The sequence below is a fragment of the Chiloscyllium plagiosum genome, unplaced genomic scaffold (genome assembly GCF_037043375.1).
Source record: "Chiloscyllium plagiosum isolate Xiang-an unplaced genomic scaffold, Cpla_swu_hap1 HiC_scaffold_1, whole genome shotgun sequence".
NCBI lineage: Eukaryota > Metazoa > Chordata > Chondrichthyes > Orectolobiformes > Hemiscylliidae > Chiloscyllium > Chiloscyllium plagiosum.
The window spans coordinates 72,835,305-72,858,525 of NW_028270139.1; the positions used below are offsets into that span (position 1 = coordinate 72,835,305).

At 39.1% G+C, this 23,221-nt stretch overlaps 1 protein-coding gene across 1 annotated transcript in view; it reads right to left on the bottom strand.

Annotated features, from left to right (window-relative positions):
- The window catches only part of nfxl1 (nuclear transcription factor, X-box binding-like 1), a 173,184-nt gene that overhangs the window by 123,722 nt on the left and 26,241 nt on the right, over positions 1 to 23,221 (bottom strand). Inside the window, exons 4-10 of the mRNA XM_043691569.2 lie at positions 22,379 to 22,509; positions 18,241 to 18,419; positions 17,992 to 18,153; positions 16,230 to 16,330; positions 13,437 to 13,551; positions 6,258 to 6,382; positions 596 to 718 (exon numbers count right to left, since the gene is read on the bottom strand). Of these exons, the coding sequence (XP_043547504.2) occupies positions 596 to 718; positions 6,258 to 6,382; positions 13,437 to 13,551; positions 16,230 to 16,330; positions 17,992 to 18,153; positions 18,241 to 18,419; positions 22,379 to 22,509 (936 nt within the window). The remainder of the gene's footprint in view (positions 1 to 595; positions 719 to 6,257; positions 6,383 to 13,436; positions 13,552 to 16,229; positions 16,331 to 17,991; positions 18,154 to 18,240; positions 18,420 to 22,378; positions 22,510 to 23,221) is intronic.

A 23,221-nucleotide genomic window follows, 5' to 3' on the forward strand; every position in this document is an offset into this window, starting at 1 on the left:
AAGATTCTCGACCTTGCTTTCAAAATCCTTCACAAGCTTGCTGTTTCCTGCCTTTGCAACCTTAACAGTCTTATAGCCCTCAGATCTCTACACCAATTCAGTCCGCTTGCACATCTCCAACTTTAAACTGATCCCCCAATGGCCAAGCTTTCAGCTGCCTGGAATTAAGCTCTGTAAATCTCCCTCTCTACCACTTTCTTCCTCTAAAACGTTGACAAGGCTTTTGGACATCTTCCTTCAGATTTTCTTATATAATTTGATGTACAACTTTGATGTTTTGCCTTGTGACATTTTATTGCATTTAAAGATGCAGTATAAATGCAATTTGTAGATTTTCAAGAAGATACAATGTTATTTTACTATCTAATTAATTAGTTTAGTTAACCCAACAATTCATTAAATTGAATTAATATTTCTTCTCAACTTATCTAACAAAAAAAAGTGAAAAATACATAGCAATAAATTAGTATTGTCAGATAGTGGGAAAACTGCAATCTAAAGCATTTGAGGCATAAGCAATAGCTTTTGTGACAATGCTATAAAAATAAACATATAGTACGAACTTTGGCCAGAAAAAAACCTCCTTCATTCTTACCTTCCTCTTGCACTGATGCCTTTGGCAATCACGCAATTTGATGCATTTTGTTTCGCACAAGTACTCCTTATGACATGGCAAAACCTTTGAATGTTTCCCACAGCGACATTGTTTCTCCACTTCCTGAAAATCAAAATCAAACGATTAAGAATAATACTTTATAAGATTTTTCAGGATGACATCAGGACGAGGTGGTGGTGTTGGGGCATCCTGCTTGCATCCCTTTTTAAAAATTTTTTATTTTTCTTCAGACTTTTGAATCAAATTATATTTCTCTTCTTTCTGCAGCTGCGATGGAGAAGAGATGTTGTGGGGAGCTTTGAGTGGAGGATCCGGTCCATTCCTCGTACCCATGGAGGTTGCGGCTTGAGCAACTTTTCCAGCGTCAATGGATTGTAATCAGTTCTTTCTCTTTGGTGTTTTGGCGGCTTCTGCAAACGCAATGGAGTGAACAATCCCTCAATTCTTGGGAGTTAATTTGGATGTTCTGTCAGCCCTCAAAAGTTGAGATGGGCCCCAGTCCTTGAAAGTTGAGACGGTCTCCTGGTTGTGGCTGCAGTTAGGGTATCAGCGGCAATGAAATGGCTTTGGCAGAGATGGCATGCTGGATCTGGTCAGCAGCATGGGCTGTTTCAGCGTGCTTCCTCCTTGTGGCCTCAGGGAGCAGCTTTGGCAGCTGTAGACTAAGGCATGTCACTTACCCACTTATGAAGAAATCAAGAAGCCATGGTTGGAACAAAATGTGCCAATTATCTTAACTTAGCATGCATTATTTCTTTTTATAATTTAGGTAATTAAAATAGCACCGGATTAATTATGGTGATTTATACACACTTGGCTGTATTTTCATAAATACATGTAACAATAAATTACTGTAAAGAAAACAAATTATTTTCTTCATTGTTGATTATTTTCCACTATTTTTCTGGATGCTTCCAAGGTAACAGTATTTTTTTTAACATTCTTGACTGTATTCTAAAGGGTATTTTTCCTCATCAATATGGCCACATTCCAGTTCTGAGTTGAGCATTAAGATTATTCTGGTAATATCTTGTTTAATGTAAATGTCAACTTCTTGTAAAGTTCAAATTTATTGTTCTAATTTTTTTTGGACAGCAGAAGTTCCAGTTTCGTAAAGTGTTTTCTAAAGTTATAAAGATTTATTTCAATGATCTTCAAAAAGTTGTGCATAGATTACTTAATAAAATTGTGGAGCATGAACAGTTTATATGAACTTTAAAAATTCACCCTGTGTGGTCTTTTGATTTTATTAAAAGGAACAAAAACTCCTTAAATAACCCTTTATCTCTACACACCAACAACTAAAATATTGATCATAAGTACTTTATAAATCAGTTCTTCTACTGAAGATGTTATTTAAACATTGTTTAATAGCTTAGGATATTAAAATTTCATATTATAATCCTAAACGTAGATAGGTGCTTAATTATATTTTATTACATTTAATAGGTTTGACTGCACAAACTAAAATAACCCTAGACGTTTGAAATTACATGGTAATTATCCAACAAGAAACCCTTATTTATGCATTAAATAAGATGTTACGTTTCTCCATTTGCATCAAGATGCATTAACAATAGCACTTTCTGAACCAAAGAATCAATCTGACAACTGAAAAACACAAGTTCCATATTCTGTTAGTTAGGTTAATATAAAGCATTGATTTTCACTACAGCATTCTCAGATGGATCTTCAGCTCCCTCAAGTGCACCCTGTGTTCCAATTACCATGTCTTATAGAAACCTTACAACCTATCATTGACAGTAGTCATTCAGGTCATTCCTCATCTGGATTCTCCTATACAACATAGCTGTGCTAACCAGTCTGCTTTCATTTTCTCAGCTTTAGGAAAATAATTACACCCAAAGTTCCTCTAAAGCTCCTATCTTTCCTTTATTATTGCCTGCAAAGTTTCATTTTCTCCATTGCTTAATTTCACTATTATTGTCCGCATTTTTCAGAATATAAATTATCTTCGCATTCGCTATTTGGTGCGAACATCTCCTCTACAACTTCAAACCCATAGTCGAGAACGTAAAGAGAGGCAACATGCCTTAAACAACTACCATCAGATCTGAGGGGACCACTTCAAGTTAAAATGACTTGATATTTTGCATCTAAGCTTGAAGCCATTTGTCCAGCTGCTAACTATGACAAACTCTGCCGTTCCCGGACATAGAGCCCTCCTGTCAGCAAACTTAAGTCATCACTGCCCAGTATTTCTTAAATCCTTATTTCAGTGGTAGATTACTTAACCCTCTCCACCTCACGGTGATATGAATTTTGCTATTCGAGTTACAGAATTGCATTAATTCTCCCCACTTACTACCTGGTCACCAACAGTCTATATCGTTACAAATTTCTGGAAAACACTGTTGCCTCATAATTTTAATCCCACTACAATATGATTTATTATTCTCACAGGTACTGAGATACCATGAAAAGTATTGTTTTGAATGCTATCCAGACAAATCATAACTTACACAAGTGCATCAAGGTAATAAAACAGAATACAGAGTGTATAATGCTACAAGTTTGATAACAGTAGGAAGAAGTTGTTCTTAAATCTGTTGATACGTGGTCTTCAAATTTCTGTATCTTCGGAGAGCTTAAGCAGGGTGGGAGGGGTCTTTGATTCCCTGCTTTCCTAAGGCAGTGGGAAGGATGGCTGGTTTTCGTAATGAATTGGGCTGCGTACCCTGTAATTTCTTATGGTTTTGGACAAACAGTTGCCATACCAAGCTGTGATGCATTTATAAAAATTGCTAAGGATCATTGTGGTCATGCCGAATTTCCTTAGCCTTCTGAGGAAGTAGAAGCATTGTGAGTGCTTTCTTCATTATAGCGTCGATGTGGATGGACCAGCACAGATCATTGGTGATATTTACTCCCAGGAACTTGAAGCCCTCAACCACCAAGCCACTAAAGCTGTCTCTCCCTTTCCTATACTGTGTCTCATCGTTGTTTGAAATCTGACCCACTACAATGGTGTCATCAGCAAATTTGTAAATGGAGTTAGAGCAGAATTTGACCACAGAGTTGAGTGTCTAAGTAGTATAATAAGGGGCTGAGTATGTAGCCTTGCGGGACACTAGTGTTGAGAATTATTGTAAACAAGGTGTAGTCACCCATGCTTCCTGACTGTAGTCTGCAGGTCAGGAAATGGAAGAGTTGCAGAGGAGGAAGCAGTGACCCAGGTCTCTGAATTTGAAGATGAGTTTGGTTAGAATTATAGTGTCGTTGGTGGAGCTAAAGTCAATCAATAGGAATCTGAAGTAGGTGCCCTTGTTGTCCAGATGTTCTGGAATGAGTGCAGGACCAGGGAGGTGGCATCTGCCTCAGACCTACAGCAACGGCAGGCAAATTGTAGTGGATCAAGGCAATCTGGGAGGCTAGTGTTGATGTGTGCCATTACTAACCTTTCAATATATTTTATAAGGGTGGATGTTAGAGCCATCTGCCAGTAGTCATTACGACACGCTTCCTGATTTTTGTGTTCGGCACCAGGATAATAGTGGTATTCTTGAAGCCAGTGAGAACTTTAACTTACTACAATGTGAAGATGTTTGAGAACATGCCCACCACCTGGTCCGCACAGGATCCGAGTGTACAACCGGAAACTCCATCTGGGTCAGTAGTTTTCGCATGGGCTCATTCTTAAGAGAGCCAATCTTACATCTGCGGTGGTGGGTAGAGGCGGACCTGAAGCTATTAGGGCAAGTAACATCATTTCACTGACCTTTTGTTCAAAACTGTCGGCAATTCTACTCAACTTTACTTTGTAGCCCATTACACCGTTTAAGCCTCGGCAAAGTTCATGGGAAGGTCCTGATTAAGGGCTTACGTCCGAAACATTGATTCTCCTGCTCCTCGGATGCTGCCTGACCAGCTGTGCTTGTCCAACACCACTCTCCACTCTGCTCTCCAGCATCTGCAATTCTCACTTTCTCCTAGTTGACACAACTCACGGGAGTTTGTTCAGTTAGTCTGGGACTCTAGTTTAGCCTGGTATTGTCTCTTGGCGTCCCTGATGGCTTTGCAAAGATTATACCTAGATTCCTCATATAAGTCAGGTACACCTGACTTGAACGGCTCAGCCTTGGACATCAATAGCGAGTGAATCTCCCACTTCATCCACGGTCACGATTCAGAAACTGTCTCAACAACAGCAATGAGACTAGTCAGCTCTTCAGCAATGACATTCTCTTTGAATAGGTCTATTTTGTAATCCATATTGTGGCTCTTTCATTCATGTGACAATGTAGATAGTGCAAGATCAAAATTAGGTTAAGGCAGGGGTGGAAACCAGGAGCTATCAAATTAGCCAACCATTATAGACATGACCGAATATTCAGTTTCATTGCAGTCAATGAAATTAATTATCAGACACTGCAGCCAATCTGAAAGCCATCACATGCCACTTCCTGAGATAAATTTAGAACTACATGAAACTTATGGTTTGATGAAACTTCTCATGCATTATTAATGTACGTATACGTCAACTTGCCATTGCTAGGACTGAAATCAACTATCATCAATTTAAGACTGAAATTAGACAATTAGGGTACACACTTTAATTAGACCATTCTGTGGCAACTGTTTTATTTGGAGGGAACGGTGGATTGCAATTGTTTCTACATCCGATTCAAAGCAATCTCTGTGATCCTCTTCAGTTTTCTCAATAATTTGTATTTCTTTAAATACCAAAGAAAACATTTTACACAGGTTGCAGGGTAGAGGGACAAATTGGCTACTCAAATAATAACCATTACAACATGATAATTACTTTCATGATAATTAAAAGCTCCCATTTAAGTTTCACCAAGGTATTGCTTCATGAACAGGCACATATCAGGAACATTTGCTGATTCAAAAGAAACAGCAGCAAATCTGGCATCCCAGAAATTTAACCTGTCATCCCAGAAACTTAACCTGTCATCAAGACAGTATCATGGTTGAGCAGGTTAGAATTAGCAAGTTCTGCAGCTTGACTCCTCAAGTACTGCCTCCATCAACAAAGCACCAGTCAGGCATGTAATGGAATATTTTCCACGTGCCTTGATGTTTGCAGCTTAACAACACTCAAGAAACCTGACACCAAACCAGTTCAGTTGGCACACCATCAAAATCCTCCACATTTTTCCTAGTGACAGCAGTGCACACCATCTACAAGATAAGCTGCAGCATCTTCCAAACCAAAAACCTCTTCGCTCCAAGGACAAGGCTACTGCATGTTCAGAAACACCACCATTTTCAAGGTCCACTCCAAACTTGACTTGGAATTATAATACTTGTTCCTTCACTGTCACCTGGTTAAAACACTTGAACACCATTCCTAGTCATGGGTGCACTGACATCATATTCAACTGCAGCAGTTCAAGACAGCAGCTCAGAACCACTTTCTAAAGGCAATTAGGTATGGGCAATAAATGTTGGATTAACCAGAGGTTACATCCTGTGAATGGAAAAAAAAAATCAAAACTTAAATCACATTAAGAACAAATTGCTGGAAAATACATATGGCAGGAAGAGAAGACAGCAAGCCTTTTCCGAAATTCATTTACATAAAACATATTTCATGAAGGTATTTCCACGAAACAACAAATAAAAGTATGGTGAGTGAGCTGATGCATGCTTTTACCTGTCTACAAGTTTCACAAGGCCCTCGATGGCAACGCATTGAACATCTATGAAGACCACATGCCAATGGTTTGTCACAGGTATCACCACAAGTTGGTATATCCTCTGTGCAGGGCAGTGCAGACTCTAGATAAAGTATTAAACACCTCAGTTGTTTCTAAATGTTATCATAAAAAATGATAATTTAAATAAGATAAAAAGTGTTAAAGAATTTTGAGTTTTATGACTGTGTAATCAAGACCTTGGAGGTAAACAGAAATAAATAAACTAAACTCTGCTGCCATGGAAAGTTTGAAGAGTTGAATATGTCTTGTGTGAAATTACAATATTTGCAAGTCAATACAACAGATCATTTTCACTGGTTTCAGAAAGGGTCCCAAAGCCTCATGCAATCCTTGTAGAAAAATGAGAAAGTATGAAATACTCAAAGAAGTCTTGGAGCTAATATGTCTACTTTCTGCACAATAACAAACAGAACAAATGTAGCAATTTCAGACACTGAGCCAAATAGGATGTTGAAACTGTGAACAATCTGGTTCGATCCAAAATGGTCAAAGAGTCAGTGGCAAGGATATTCACTGAATATTACCATTTCAGATTTTCCCCAGTTTTACAATGCATGAAATGATATATGCAGAGTCCTTGGGTGGTCTGATGTTTGCCTGCAACATAAAAAGACCAACTTTTCTACAGAGTATGACAAAGATGTGGAGAAAATTCTGAGCAACAGGATTTATGGTTAATTTGGAAAACCAGAGTTTGATTAGAGATAGTCGGCAAGGCTTTGTGAGGGGCAGGTCATGCCTCACAAACCGTACTGAATTCTTTGAGGATGTGAAAAAACACATTGAAGAAGGTACAGCAATGGATGTGGTGTGCACGGGATTTTAGCAAGGTGTTTGATAAGGTTCCCCATGGTAGGCTCACTGCGGAAGTAAGGAGCCATGGGATACAGGGAAATCTGGCTGTCTGGATACAGAATTGGCTGGCCCATAGAAGACAGAGGGTGTTGGTAGCTGGAAAGTATTCAGCCTGGAGCTTGGTGACCAGTGGTATTCCGCAGGGATCGATTCTAGGATCTCTGCTCTTTGTGATTTTTATAAATGACTTGGATGAGTAAGTGGAAGGGTGGGTTAGTAAGTTAGAACATGGAACATTACAGCACAGTACAAGCCCTTCAGCCCTCAAAGTTGCGACTAACTGTGAAACCAATCTAAAGCCCATCTAATCTACACTTTTCCATTTTCATCCATGTTTATTTAATGACCATTTAAATGCCCTTAAAAGTTGACAAGTCTACTACTGTTACAGGCAAGGCATTCCACACCCCTACTACTCCGAGTAAAGAAACTACCTCTGACATCTGTCCAATAACTATCACTCCTCAATTTAAAGCTATGTCCCCTCATGTTAGCTACCACCATCTGAGGAAAAAGGCTGTCACTGTCCACCCTATCCAATCCTCTGATCATCTTGTATGCCTCTAATAAGTCACCTCTTAACCATCTTGTCTCTCATGAAAACACAGTCTCAAGTTCCTCAGCCTTTCCTTATAAGACCTTCCCTCCATACCAGGCAACATCCTGGTCAATCCCTCCTCTGCACCCTTTCTAATGCTTCCACATCCTTCCGATAATGTGGGTACCAGAATTGTATGCAATATTCCAAGTGCGGCCGCACCAGAGTTTTGCATCATGACCTCATGACTCAAACTCAATCCCTCTACCAATAAAAGCTAACAAACCGAATGCCTTCTTAACAACCCTATCAACATGGGTGGCAACTTTCTGGGATCTATGCACATGGACACAGATTTCTCTGCTCATCCACACTACCAAGAATTTTACCATTAGCCCAGTACTCTGTATTCCTGTTCCTCCTTCCAAAGTGAATCACCTCACATTTCCACATTTCTGCAGCTTAACTATGTCCCTCTGTAACCGGCAACATCCTTCCCCACCATCCACAACCCCACCGACTTAGGGTCATCCGCAAATTTGCTGATGGCATGAAGGCTGGTGGAATTGTGAATAGTGTAAAGGGCTGTTGTAGGTCGCAACGGGACATTGACAGGATACAGAACTGGAGTTAAATCTGGAGAAGTGTGAATTCATTAACTTTGGAAGGTCAAATTTGAATGCAGAATACAGGGTTAAAGGCAGATTTCTTGGCAGTGTGGAGGAACAGGGGTATCTCAGGGTCCATGTCCATAAATCTATCAAAGTTGCCACCCCAGTTGATAGGGTTGTTAGGATAATGAACGGTGTGTTGGCTTTCATTAGCAGGGGGATTAAGTTTAAGAGCCACAAGGTTACGCTGCAGTTGGATAGAGCCCCGGTTAGACCACACTTGGAATATTATATTCAGTTCTGGTTTCTGCATTACAGCAAAGATGTGGAAGCTTTAGAAAGGGTGCAGTGAAGACTTACCAGGATGCCGCCTGGACTGGAGGGCAAATCTTATGAAGAAAGGTTGAGGGAGCTAGGGCTTTTCTCATTGGAGTGAAGAAGGAGGAGTGGTGACTTGATAGAGGTGTACGAGATGATGAGAGGCATAGAAAAAGTGGATAGCCAGAGACTGTTTCCAATGGTGGATATGTCTATTATGAGGGGGCATAATTTTAAGGTGATTAGAGGAAGGTTTAGGAGACTGCTAAGTCTGCTGAGTGCGTTGAATACACTGCCAGCTGTGGTAGCAAAGTCAGATACATTAGGAACACTTAAGCAACTCTTGGATAGGCACATGGAAGATGCTGAAATGAAGAGTATGTAGGTTAGTTTGATCTTAGAGTAGGATAAAAGATTGGCACAACATCGAGGGCCAAGGGCTTGTACTGTGCTGTTCTATGCTCCATGTAACTGAAACCAGGCCACAGAGAGCAGACTAAGCTATATGCATGGATGGCTGGAAGTAAAAAAATATAACTTTAAAAGGCACCACATAGCTCTTAATATTCAGTCCATGTTTCATGGTCCATTGCAGACTTATTTCCACCATAACGAAGTGCATACTGTACCTTCATGCCAATGTTGCAGCTGTACTCGAAGAGCTTGGCTAGGATGTGACATTTTCTGAAGCAAGTCATAGAATTGTACAGCATGGAAACAGACCCTTCAGTCCAACTCATCCATGCCAACCAGATATCCTAAATTAATCTAGTCCCATAAGCCAGCATTTGGCCCATATCCCTCTAAACCATCCTAGTCATGTATCCACCCAGATACCTTTTAAATGATAGAATTGTACCAGGCTCCATCACTTCCTCTGGCAGCTCATTCCATACATGCACTATCCTCTGCCTAAAAACATTGCCCCTTGGGTCCCTTTTAAATCTTTCCCCTCTCATCTTAAGCCTATGTCCTCTAGTTTTGGACTCTCCAACCCTGGATAAGACCTTGGCTATTCTCCCTATCACGCCCCTCATAATTTTATAAACCTCTATAATGGTTACCCCTCAGTCTCCGACGCCCCAGTGAAAACAGCTCCAGCCTATTCAGCCTCTCAATAGATCAAACCCTCCAACCCCAGCAACATCCTTGTAAACATTTTCTGCATCCTTTCGTGTTTCACAACATCCTTCCTATAGCAGGGAGACCAGAATTGAACACAGTGTTCCAAAAGTGGCCTAACCAATGTCCTGTATAGCTGCAACATGACATCCCTATGCCTATATTCAATTCACTGACCAATAAAGGCACATGTACCAAATGACTTCTTCAGTGCTCTGTCTAAATGAGAAAAATGGCTCAGCACCGATCCTTGTGGCATACCAGTGGTCACAGGCCTCCAATCTGAAGAGAGACAATCCTCCACCACTACCCTGTCTCCTACCTTCAAGCCAATTTTGTATTCAAATGGCTAGCTCTCCCAAGATTCCATATGATCTAACCTTATTAACCATTCTACCATTTGGAACCTGTCGAAGCTGTATTGAAGTCCATACAGACAACATTCACTGCTCTACCTTCATCAAATGTCTTTGTCACTTCTTCAAAAAACTCTATTAAGTTAGTGAGAAACAATTTCCCATGCACAAAGCCATGGTGACTATCCCCGAATTAGTCCTTGCTTTTTCAAATACACGCAGATCCTGACCGTCAGAATCCCCACCAACAACTTATGCACCAGTAACATCAGGTTCACTGGTCAATAGCTCCCTGGCTTTTCCTTACCAGCTTTTGTAATTAATGTCACCACATTAACCACCCTCCAGACTTCTGGCATCTCACCCATGACTATCAATGATACAAATCTCAGCACAGGGGCCAGCAACTACGTCTCCAGCTTCCCACAAAGTTCTACGTTTCCAGTATTGTAGCAGGAATGCTGTCAGGACACAGAGCATTTGCAGTATCCAGTGCCTCTAACCATTTCTTGAAATTATCCAGTACTGTCAAGGGTTTTGAACTGATTTCCCCAGGGCATTAGCCAAGGACTATTGATTACTACCCAGTGATATTACTGCTGTACCACAATCTCGCAAGAATGTACTTCAGCCTTAAAGACATTTGATAACTTGGCTTCCACAGCCTTAAGTAGCAATGAGATCCACAGATTTACCACCCTCTGGCTGAAGAAATCCCTCCTGAACTCCCTTCTAATCATCCCTTCATTCTGAGGGTGAGTCCTCAGATTCTGGTCTCTCCCACTAGTGGAAACATCTTCTCCACTTCAACTATCTAGGCTTCTATCCAGTTTCAATGAGATCCCCTTTCATCTCTCTAAATTTTACCAAGTACAGAGCCAGAGTCTTCAACTGCTCCTCATGTGATGGGTTTCTCATCCCAGGATTCTTGTAAAAGTCCCCCGGATCTCCTCTAATTCTAATTCCTTAGAAATGGGGCCTGAAACTGCTCACAATATTCCAGATGTGATCTGACCAGAAGCTTTTATAGCCTCAGCAGTACAGCCCTGCATTTGTGTTCTAGCCCTCTCGAAATGAATTTGCCTTCCTAACTACCAATTGAATTTGCATGCTAACCTTAAGAGAACCCTGAACTAGGCTTCCCAAGTTTCTTTGTCCTTCAGATTCCCAAAGCCTTTCCCCACTGAGAAAACTATCTACACTTCTATTCTTCCTACTAAAGTGCATAACCTCACACTTTCCCACATCGTATTCCATCTGTCACTTTTTGCCCGCTCTGCTAGCCTGCACAAGTCCTTCTTCCAACTTCCTGCTTCCTCCTCACTACCTTTCCCTCCAAACTTGGCAACAACGCCCTCAGTCACTTGGTCCAGATCATTAATGCGGAACTTCACTAGTCACCAGCTGCCATCCTGAAAAAGACCCCATTACTCCCATTCTGCCTTCTGCCAGTCAGCCAATCCTTTATCCATGCCTGTACTTTGCCTAAAACACCATGGGCTTGTCTTATTTAGCAGGCTTCTTGTGACACCTTGTCAATGGCATTCTGGAAATCCAAATAGCTCACATCCACTTTGTCTAACCTGCTCATTACCTCCTCAAAGAATTCTAAAAGATTTGTTAGACATGACCTCCCTTGACAAACCCATGCATGACTCAGCCCTGTTTCACCATGCACTTTCAAGCACTCTACAATCTCATCCTTAATAATTGACTCCAAAATCTTATCAAATACAAGGGTCAGACTAACTAGCCTATAACTTCCAGTCTTTTGCCTCCCTACCTCCTTAAATAGTCATTTTCTAGTCCTCTGGGAGCCATCCTGACTTCAGTGATTCCTGAAAGATCACCACCAATGCCTACAGAAACTCCTTAGTTATCACCTTCAGAATACTGGAGAGTAGTCCATCCGGTCGGAGTAATTAATCCACCTCTAGACATTTCAACTTTCCTACCACCTTCTCCTTAATGATGACTACTACAATCACCTCCGACCCGACTATCAAAGTTCCAGTATGCTTCGAATATGAACACTGATGCAAAGTACCTATTAAGTTCCTCAGCCATTTCCTTGTTCCTCATTATTAATCCGCCAGCCTCATTTTTCAATAGTCCAATGTCCACTCTTGCCTCTCTCATTTTTCATGTATCTAAAGAAACTTTGACAATCTTCTTTGATATCACTAGCCAGCTTACCCCCATTTCATCTTCTCCCACTACTGCTTTTTCAGTTGTCCTTCACTGGATTTTAAAGGCTTCTCAATCCTCTGACTTCCCACTAATCTTCACCACAGCTGCCTTAGAATGTTTCTTCTTTCTTGGGATGAATTTCTGCTGTGCCTCCTGAATTACCCCCAGAAACTCCTGCCATTGTCATTTATAAACTGTGCTGAAGAGTAACTAATTCAAGGAACTATTTTATATTTCAGACACATTTCTGGAACGTAGACAATTTTCTGTGACAATGAATGCGAGAATCAACACCAACCATTATCTACAAATAAAGCGGAGCAGAGGAAAAAGGGATTACTTCTTCACCCCATAAAATGGGTACTGTGTGTTTGTAAACCAGTTTTTGTTTTATATCATACTGGATTTCATTTAATTATAGCTGAGAAAAAAAAAAGTGATTTTTATTGAATACTTTTCGTGACCACCAACCCACTTTACAGCCAATGAAGATTTTTTTCAAAGGGTATTCACTATTACAATTTACCAAACACAGGAGTCATTTTGTACAGAATAAAATTCAACAAAGAGCACTGTGATAAGAAGTTTTGTGATGCTGACTGAAGCAGAAATATTGACTTTGCCTACTAGGAGTAACTCCCTAGTCTTCAAAATTATCCTCTGATTTTTCACATCCATCCAAACAAATAGATAGGGTCTTGGTTAAAAGACAACATCTTTGACAGCACAGCACTCACTTGGAATGACATAGGAGCATCTGCTTTGCTTTTTGGCTCAAGCCCTGGAAAGAGTTTTGAACCTGGAATTTTTAAAAAGGTAAGCATGCCAGCAAATAAGCTCTAGTTGACAAACTGTAAGCATTATAGAAATCTGAAAGCATACTAGAGCTGGTTGGATTATTGCAGTTTCTCTGCAGCAGATGCAATGATGCAGGACTGAATTACGACAGCACCAGGAACCTGGGGCGAGAGTGAGATATTTTGCGCGCTGTGAACAAAATAATTTAGAATGTAACATTGATTTTAAAAAGGGGGCAAAACCATAATATTGAAAGCAAGACAATATAAACAACAAACAATCTTAAACAAAAAATGTAAGGGAGATGAACGGTATGTGCACACATACTTGATTTCCCGCAGGGACAAGCCCTGTAACCTGATCGAGGACAATTTCCACAAGTCCCATGGTGGCAGACCTGCTCACATGTATGATTGCCACAAGATAGAGTTCTTCCACACACCTAAAAGCAATAAATTTATAAAATTACATAAACAATTTTACTGAAATCTAAATCCTAAAAATTATTTATGTTAACATTGTGAGTCACTTCAGTACATGTTGACAAGACGTTCCTTCAACAGCACCTTCCAAATCACTGATCTTTACTGCCTTGGAGGACAAGGGTGGAGGTGTGGGATCACAGCTCCTTTCAAGCTCCCCCAAGGTGCACCATCCTAGCTAAAAACTATAATTGTTGCTCCCTCACTGTGATCAAAAGTCCTGTAATATTTCATCCTATCAGCACTGTGCTACACCCACTGCATCACCATCTTCTTTGGGGTAATTAGGGATGACCAATAATTGCTGACCCAGACAGCAATGCTCACAACCCTTCTACAAATGAAAAAAAAAACCTGGATAAGTTAAGAAAAGCGTACAAAATAGAAACCAGTAAGCTAATCTACAATAATGAACAGAAGATACTGTAAATCACAAAATAGCTGGAAAAGCTCAGTGGGCATCTGAGGAGAGAAAGCAGAGTTGACATTTTGGGTCCAGTGAATCTTCGAGAGAACTGTTCGTTAAATTCTGGCACAACAGCGAACACATGTCCGCGTCAGAGATGTGATGTTGGAACCCCGTCTGAAGTAACCAGCCCAACTATACAGGATGCTGAAAGAAATACTCTTAAGAAAACACTCAAAATTCAAGTGGAAGAGCGCACAGAGATGTGGGGGAGAGGGGTGTGTTGGGGGGTGGGGGGGAAAAAAAAAAAAGAGTATGTGGTGAGTTGCGGGGACAGTGAGTGTGAGGAGAGCAAGAAAAACATGGATGAGAGGTCCTGTAAAATAAAGGCAGCATGTTTCAAACCTTTCAGCAATGGCATACTCAGCTAACAATATTACTTGTAGAATTATAAACTTTGAAGTGGACAGTACAGAACTCCAGAAGGACATATACAATCTGGTGGAGCAGGCAGATAATTGGGCAGATGAGCTTCAAATGTAGAGAAGTGTTAAGTGATGTATTTTGGTAGAAAAACTTTGATAGACAATACAAAATATGGGTACAATTCTAATAGGGCGTGCATAAGCAGAGGGACATAAGTATAAATGTACACAGAAAGTGGCAGATAGGTTGAGAAACCATTAAGGTTAAAGCATCCTCCACTTTATTAATAGGGTCATATTGAGTAGAGGGATAGACAAGTTACACTGCAGCTTTATAGATCTTTATTTAGGCCACACTCAGAATATTGCATACAGTTCTGGTCACCACACTACCAGAAGGATGTGGATGCTTTGGAAAGGGTATAAAAAAGGTTTACCAGGATATTGTCTGGTATGGGGTTTTTAGCTATGAAGGAAGGTCGGATAGACTGGGTTTGTTTTCACTGGGACACAGAAGGTTGAGGGTGATCTGCTAGAAATTTAAAAGATTGTGAATGGCTTGGTTGAATGAAAAGTATGAGTTTTTTTCCCCCCAGGGTAAGCAGTCAATTACTAGGGGACAAAGATTCAAGGTGCAAGAAATGAAGTTTAAGAGATGCGTGAGGCAAGTTTTTCACACAAAGGATGGCGAGTGCCTGGAACACATTGTCAGAGGTAATGGAAGCAGACACAATAGCAGTATTCAAGAATCACCTGGACAAATACATGAACACTGCCATAGAGTGATACGGATCCTGTAAGTGAAGCCAACTTTGGTATTGAAGGGCAAAATGTATCAGCGTAGGCTTGGAGGGCTGAAGGGCCTGTTCCTGTACTGTATTGTTCTTTCTTTCTTTAGTATAAGAGCAAGAAGGTGGTGTTTAACTTATATAAGATAGACCTTAGCTGCAGTATTGTATACAGTTATGGGCACCATATTACTGTATAGGAAGAATGTGAACACACTGAAAAGTGCAAAGGATGCTTACAAGAATAGCTTCAAAAGCTGAGGAAGTTCAGCTATGAGGACAAATTGAAGAAAGCGGGACTGTTCTTCGAGAAAAAGGCAGAGAGGAGAACAGATCAAACAGATGTTTTTAAAATCATGAATGAGTTGGATAGAGTAGATAAAGAGAAATTGTTTCCATTTGGAGGAGGAACAAGAACTAAAGGGCATAGATTTAAAGTGATCTATAAAAGAAGCAAGACTGAAGTGAGGAAAAGCTTTTTCATTTGATGTCACTTTGGCATCAGTGATTCAATTGGAGATGTTTAGCTATGAAGCACATGACTTGTGAATCAACAGCCTTACTTTTACCTCCAGAGAACCATGATTTCCAACTTGCACTTCTCCCTCAACCAATTTGGTTGCACATTTTAGAAATATTGACCATACCAAAGTGTCTTCAGTTACTTTAATGAAAATTGGCACTTTGCACGTTAAGAACCTGCAGACCCCAGGAGGTAAAAATAAATAGTTAGAAGCTGCATATTATAAAAACTTTTTCTAAAGTTTGCAACTGCATAACACAAGTTCTGAACTGATTATTTGTACATAATATTCACATCCCTCAGCAATGTTACTCATATTAATAAGTAGTTTTGGATTATCAACAAGTTTGCAATCGACTCAGTAGGGTCTTCTGTTTCTGATCAATATCTGCTTTTAATTTCCAACAACTGATTATGGGTCAATTGTCAGAAGGGTCACTAATAAATCACTAATTCATCTGATCTACCTAGCTAATCTATTGTTACTTCAGGTTACCTTTTCACACTGCCATTGTGGTCTAGCACATAGCCGCTCAGCTGTTTCCTTCCCACACAAACACTGTTGTCTGCTAACACGAGGACATTCCGGGCAATTACCTAAGAACAAAAATTAACCCAGTTATAGACAATTTTGAATATATTTCTAAATTCAAACAAAAGCAAACAAATTTCAAACAAACTTGATCAAGGTATAGTACTCTGTTTTTCTGCATATCAGAAAGGTCGTTGCCTAATTTTGATCACTTAGTCGTTCTATCAAAAGTTCTCCTTTAAATCCTTTAACAAGACCTTGAAAGCTACACTCTGCCGATGGGGCAAGTATGCTGAAAATCAGTAAAATATGTGTATGCTAAGTAACTGCTGAATTCTATCACACTTCCAGTTTTTATTCAAGATTCCCAGCATCCAGATTATTTTGTTTCATAAATTATGAAATTTTAGATGAGACAAATGATCTTGTGATGCAATATAGAATAGTGTACTCTCACTACTTCTGGAACCAAATAGACAGAATAAACAGCACTTCAGGTTTCGGATATCAGACATGAAACCGAAGTAACAGATATTTTCATTCTACAGAAAAATTCTACTAGGGGGCATGGTAGAACAACTTTTCCAGTGGCATCAAATCCCAAAACTGCAAAAAAAAGTTTAAGTCAAGCAACCATGAAAAGTTAAATACAGTACTAAACTAGATTCATCATCATTGTGTTCCACAGATATAATAAAAGAATTTAAAGAAAGCTAATAGCTGCCAATTATTCATATTTAGCAAAGTATAATATCAGGAGGATTTAACCAGAGTTTTATTTTTCATTCCAGGTTTAATAGGCATCCCAAGATTGCAAGGGGAATTGAATGGTATAACGGACTACCTCATCTTTTCACCACACAGAATTGGTTTCAAATCCAGCCTACTCATCTGGAATGAAAATAGAACCATAGGTTTTACTAGTCCAAAAAATTGAATTCTAATAAGTAAAGTCATTCAGAAAACTGCACAATGGTACAGAAATTTCATAGGAACACTGAATCTATAGAAGACTTATGATGACTTGACCAGACAACAAGCTGTGATACTAATTCAACACACCTATACTGACATCTCGGATCTTGAATAATTTGAATGAAAACTTGGCAAAATACTGCTGATAACGGAAATACGAAAGAAAACAAAACATTGCTGGAAATTTTCACTATGTCTGGCAAGACCGTATATATGAAAACTATGACTGTTATTTTGTTTCACAACAGGTTTTAAGGCAGGATGGCATCACATTCACCTATAGAGTTAATGGAGTTATGTCAACTTAGCTCATCGCGGTTTAAACTACAGAAAATTTAACACAGTGTTCCTTGCTGCATTTAAAATCCTACTTCAAAAAAAATTTTTAAATTACATAAACGCTCCAAACATTTGTCTTTTTAGAATATGAGAGAGAACAGAAGCAAGTAAAATGAAAAAGTGAAAAATTATCAAAATCATTACTTTACACATATGTTCTATTTGGTACAGGTAAGACAGAAACACATTAGAAATCAATAGTACCATTTTCTCTCACCAAGTATGTTCCTTGTAGTTAATTTCAAAATACATTTTGCTTGCATTTGGGGTTAATTGTAACACTTATACAATGTCCATATTGTGGAGCCTGTTGGACTATAATCTGATGTTGTGTGAGAGTTTCAACAATGTCTATACGATCCTTCATCCTGCTTCTTAACTCACTTGCTTGAATCTTAATAACTGAACCAACCTGTATGACATGGATTTTCACATTTATGCTGCCCACAAGTTAAGAGCTGGTTGCACGGCTGTTGACAGGACCACCCCTTAGCACTGCAACGTCGGGAGACTGGTTTAGCTTTTTTACAGTAACAGGTTATAGCGACCATCTTTGGACAAGGTGGGCAAGGACCTAAATTAGAAACACAAACCTTGTTAGACTCATTGTATAGCTTATTAATGTTGAGTAGAACAATTTGTTAATTCTAAATCACTTTACCAGGATGGCATAAAAGAAGACACTTATGTCCACATAGAGGCTTGAATCCTTTGTCACAGACTTGGCCACAGGAATGAGGTACCAACCAAGGGTCTGGTGGGGGATCTTCAACCTTTCCACAGTAACAGTAGTATCTTGTTGGAGTTTGAGACTGTTCATATGGGTGCCTGCATTTAGGACTGGACAGACCAAATAGCAAAATAATATTGTTGGAGTACCAGAATTATTAATTGTATATGCCTAAAGTTAAATTTTATTGTATTATACATTTCTTTTGGCGCTATGTGTTTGTCAAAAAGGCTACAATTGGCAATTCTAAAATAAGTTAGTATGTTGCATTCAACCTAACAGCAAAGAGAGTTATTAACATTTATGACATGTAGAAAGATTAATAGGTTAACAAAATAGTGTCCTCAAAACCTTCATTTATACCCTTAAGTCATTTTTTAAAATAAAAAAAGTCACAAATGAGCCAACAATCAAACATTAATTGGTTAACTTAACAGTCTGTAAATATATGATAGCCACCTGTGAACAGCTTCCTACATTCGTGGGCACTTTCCCAGACAGTGACATAATTGCCTTACTCAAAATTTCCATACCTGCTTTTTGTTCAACACTTGAAAAAAACCTTTTTCTCTACCCCATTAGATAAGATTGCATTAGGTCATTCATGAAGGAATTGCTTCCACGACCTTGGGAATCTTGCTTGCAGGGTAAGAAATCATAACAATTTGGAGATGCCGGTGTTGGACTGGAGCGTACAAAGTTAAAAATCATACAACACAAGGTTATAGTCCAACAGGTTTAATTGGATCACCTGAAGGAGTGGCGCTCCAAAAGCTAGTGCTTTCCAATTAAACCTGTTGGACTATAACCTGGTGTTGTGTGATTTATAACAATTTAAGGTTGTGTTACTTCGTTAGTTATATATCCGGCCTCTATTAATATACCTACTGATTATCTCTGTTTAAATTAACTCATAATCTATGCTTATTACTTTGTTCAAACATTCTTGGCTGGTTTCCAAGCATCCAGTACCAGATTTCAAAAAGCATTTACTGTGTTAGTCTTAAAGTGGTTTACTGTAGTCACGTTAGCTTACTAATCCTCTACTTCCTGATCCAAAGACCGCAATCAATAAGAACAGCCCGACAAACCCCCTCCACAACGATCCTCAACACCAGAACCCCACAAAGTTGCATACTCACCCCTTACTATACTCCTTATACACTCACAACTGTGCAGCCAAATTCAGCTCGAACTCCATTTGGAAGTTTGCTAATGACACCACAGTTGTGAGTTGGATTTCAACAACGAGTCAGAGTACAGGAAAGAAATAAACAGCTTAATGGCATGGTGTAAAGAGAACAATCCCTCCCTCAACATCAGCAAAATGAAGGAGCTGGTCATTGACTTCAAGAAGTGGAGTGGAGGACATGCCCCTGTCTGTATCAATGGTGCTGAGGTGGAGGTGGTCAAAAGCTTCAAGCTCCGAGGACAAAATATCACCAACAAACTATCCTAGTCCAGCCACATAGATACTGCAGTTAGGAAAACACACCAATGCCTCTACTCCCTCAGAAGGTTCTAGAAATTCGGCACGTCCACAATGATTCTGACCAGTTTTTATAGAAGCATCACAGCAAGTATCCTACCCAGATATATCACAACTTGGTATGGCAACTGCTCTACCCAAGACTGCAAGAAATTAAAGAGATTTGTGAACTAGCCCAGTTCATCATGAAAATCAGCTTTCCTTCCACTAATTCCATCTATATTTCCTGTTGTCTCGGGAAAGCAGCTAACATAATCAAAGCCCCCTCTCACCACAGTTATACTTTCTTCCATCAGGCAGAAGATATAAAATATTTAAGAATAGCTTCTTCTCCACTGTTATCTGACTTATGAACAGACTTCCCATATATTAGAGTTGATCTTTCTCTGCACCTTCTCTGTAGCCGTAACATATATTTGGCATTCTGTTTGGTTATCCCACATACTTACTTGATATGATTTGTGTGGTTGGCAGGCAAAATGATACTTTTCACTGTATTTTGATACATGTGACAATAATGAATAAAATCAAAGTAATAATCAAACCATAGGAATGGTTAGGTTATTCTAAAACTATTAGTTTACTTGAAACTTCTAAAACTACTAACACCTATATCAAAGGTGCTTCAAAACTCCCTGAAATGTGAAGCAATCAAATTTCAAAAATAATCTTTCAAACTGATTGCAGTTGACATATTCATTTTTAGTTGACCTGACATACCTATACATAGATTAATACAATTCTGCACAATCATGCATGTAACAAGTGAATATTTACATCATGAACTAAATCAGAATAGTTTTACAAGAGTGAAATCTCCAAGCAGGATTACTAAACAAGTATTATCCAGTCATCAGGAGGGGTCCAGAAAGATGTTTAGAAAATGCTTAAGACAAGTTTTGTCATAAGGTAAAGACAGTACCTTTTTATTTTTCTGTATTTTTCATTGTGGACTGAATTGGGAAAATATCTATTCTAAAAAACAAAGACTGTAGCAGGATTTTGAATTGCAAATAACTGAAACTCATTGTAAGCATTGTTTACACAGTTGCTGACTCAAACTATGTAGAAAGTGGTGCAAACGAGCTGGGTACAAGTTGTGTACAAACTGAGATTCAGCTGGCAACAAAGTGTTGATTCCTGTGTGGACTAGTGACCAGTTATCATTGACAGAGATCCTCCTCTTTCCAATAACTATGTGATTGGTTCTTTGGTTGATGAACAGCTTGGGGCTATGAAAAATGATAAAGAAAAGCTATTCCACCTCCACCAGCTCAGGAGCTCTCCTGTCTTCCGCTGTAAAAGCCACGTGGAGCCTGAAGAAAATCAGTTCATCTTTCCTTCAGCTGTCGTTATAGGTTTGGACTTTTAATCACGAAGTCAGAGACATTTAATAAAAGTGCGACTCAGCCACCTTGTGGTTCCTGCAAACTACTGAAGACACCTGGAGAAGGAAGACCAGGAACCAGCATGCTGATCAGCACATCCATGAACAGAAACCACTGAATTGCTTAGACAGTCATGCCTCTATCCATTACATTCATGTCGTTTTTTGAGAGAGCACACACGTCAGAGATTAAACTAGTAGGAGTTACACCTTGATGCTTCATAATTGTTTATCCGTAACTAGAATGATTTTGTTTAAAGTAAGTAGTAATTATAGAACCGTAGAATCCCTAGTGTGGAAACAGGTCATTTGGCCCAACAAATCCTCACCAACCCTCCGAAGAACATCCCACCCAGACCCATTCCCCTACTCGATTACTCTACATTGCCCTTGACTAATGCACCTAGCCTACACATCCCTGAGCACTATGAGCCTGAACACTATGGGCAATTTAGCATGGCCAATTCACCTAACCTGCATATCTACAAAGATGCAAATGCAGACATTAATGCACATATGCAAATTCACCCCGAAGACACATATTTTATTCTATTTTATTCAAAAAGCACCAATCTGGAGGCAGTCAGTCTATGTGACATGTAATAAATTCCTACTGTTATGACACGGCGGTGAACCCCTCTGCTAATTAAACCAAACAGCCAGAAAAGCTCACCTCGCCTCAATCTCTTGAAGAATGAGCAACAGAGAACTCCCAAATTCCAGTGAAGAAAACAAAATCAATTTATTCTTTAACTCTAAAAGTGAACATTAAACAATAACTATTGACAACTCTAAGCCTTTTTTCTCCGAACTGCTTGCTATCTGCCTCCAACTCGATAACAAAATACTGTTCCCATAAATGCCCCTATTAAAATTACATCAACTTAATTTTCAAAACCCTACTGCTGCTGTCTCAATGCCGGTCTTCCTCTGGCTGTAGATCTCCCTGGGTCGTCTTCCATCTTTTGCTGCAAAGATGTGAAAAGGTACCTTTCTTGTACAGAATTGCATAAATTTGGTCAATGCATTCAGTCAACCAAGGTGTACTCTTTAAAATCTTTAATTTTTGTGATAACTCTCAGAATAGTGGGGCTTGATTTACAGTGAAGATGAGTTAGAATTTATCTTTGAAAGAGAAAGTAATGAACATGTATTTAATGTGCTCCAGTTGAAAACAAATATCTACAGCTTACCATGGCCAGGGATGATCTTTTCTTCCAAAGTCATCATCCAACAAAGAAGATACAAGAAAAATGCTGTCTTTTGCCCATTTTTGGATACATGAGATGTGAAAGATACAGTAACAACGGAAACAACTCCAGATCTAAATGAGAAAAAAAATGAATCTTAGGTGCATTACAAATTAATGCTTACTTGAGAAATGTATTTCTAAAGTATATATTTAAAATAAGTTAAGTTACTGTCTGTCACCCAATGAGCAGATCTAGTTTCAAAATTTCTAACTCCTACACAGTTCTGATGCCATTCTAAGTACTACTCTAATACTCTATTTCCTGAGGAATGGTTCAGCGAATAAGGTCACAAAAAGATGTCATTGTTAAATTACATAACCCATGAACCAAGTTGGTGATAATGCAGAAAAAGAAAAATTAACTAATTGTAGGAGATAATAAATAAAACAAAAATCCTCATCATTGCTCCTCATTAGAATTAAGCTACTTAAAAACATTCCTAAATTTAAAAAAAAGTGCATATATATTTGGCTGCTAGGACAACAATTTGGAAGAAACATTCAACATGTATCAAATGCCTTGTTTGAGGTGTGACTTGAATTAACAGTTTAGCATCAGAATAATTTAACATGCATTAACCAGAATCAATTTGCAGAGTATTCAACAAGAAAAGCAACATGATTGTGAAGCAACTGTTAGTGTAGGTGTTGGCAGAAAGTCAACTTTTCAAGATTCCCAAAATGGGGGGGGCTTTGACTTCTATGTCTGGTCACCATCTTCATCTTTAGCCATGTGGAGTCTGCTCCATGTAAGCATGTATTAAATCAGTGAACGTTTGCAGCT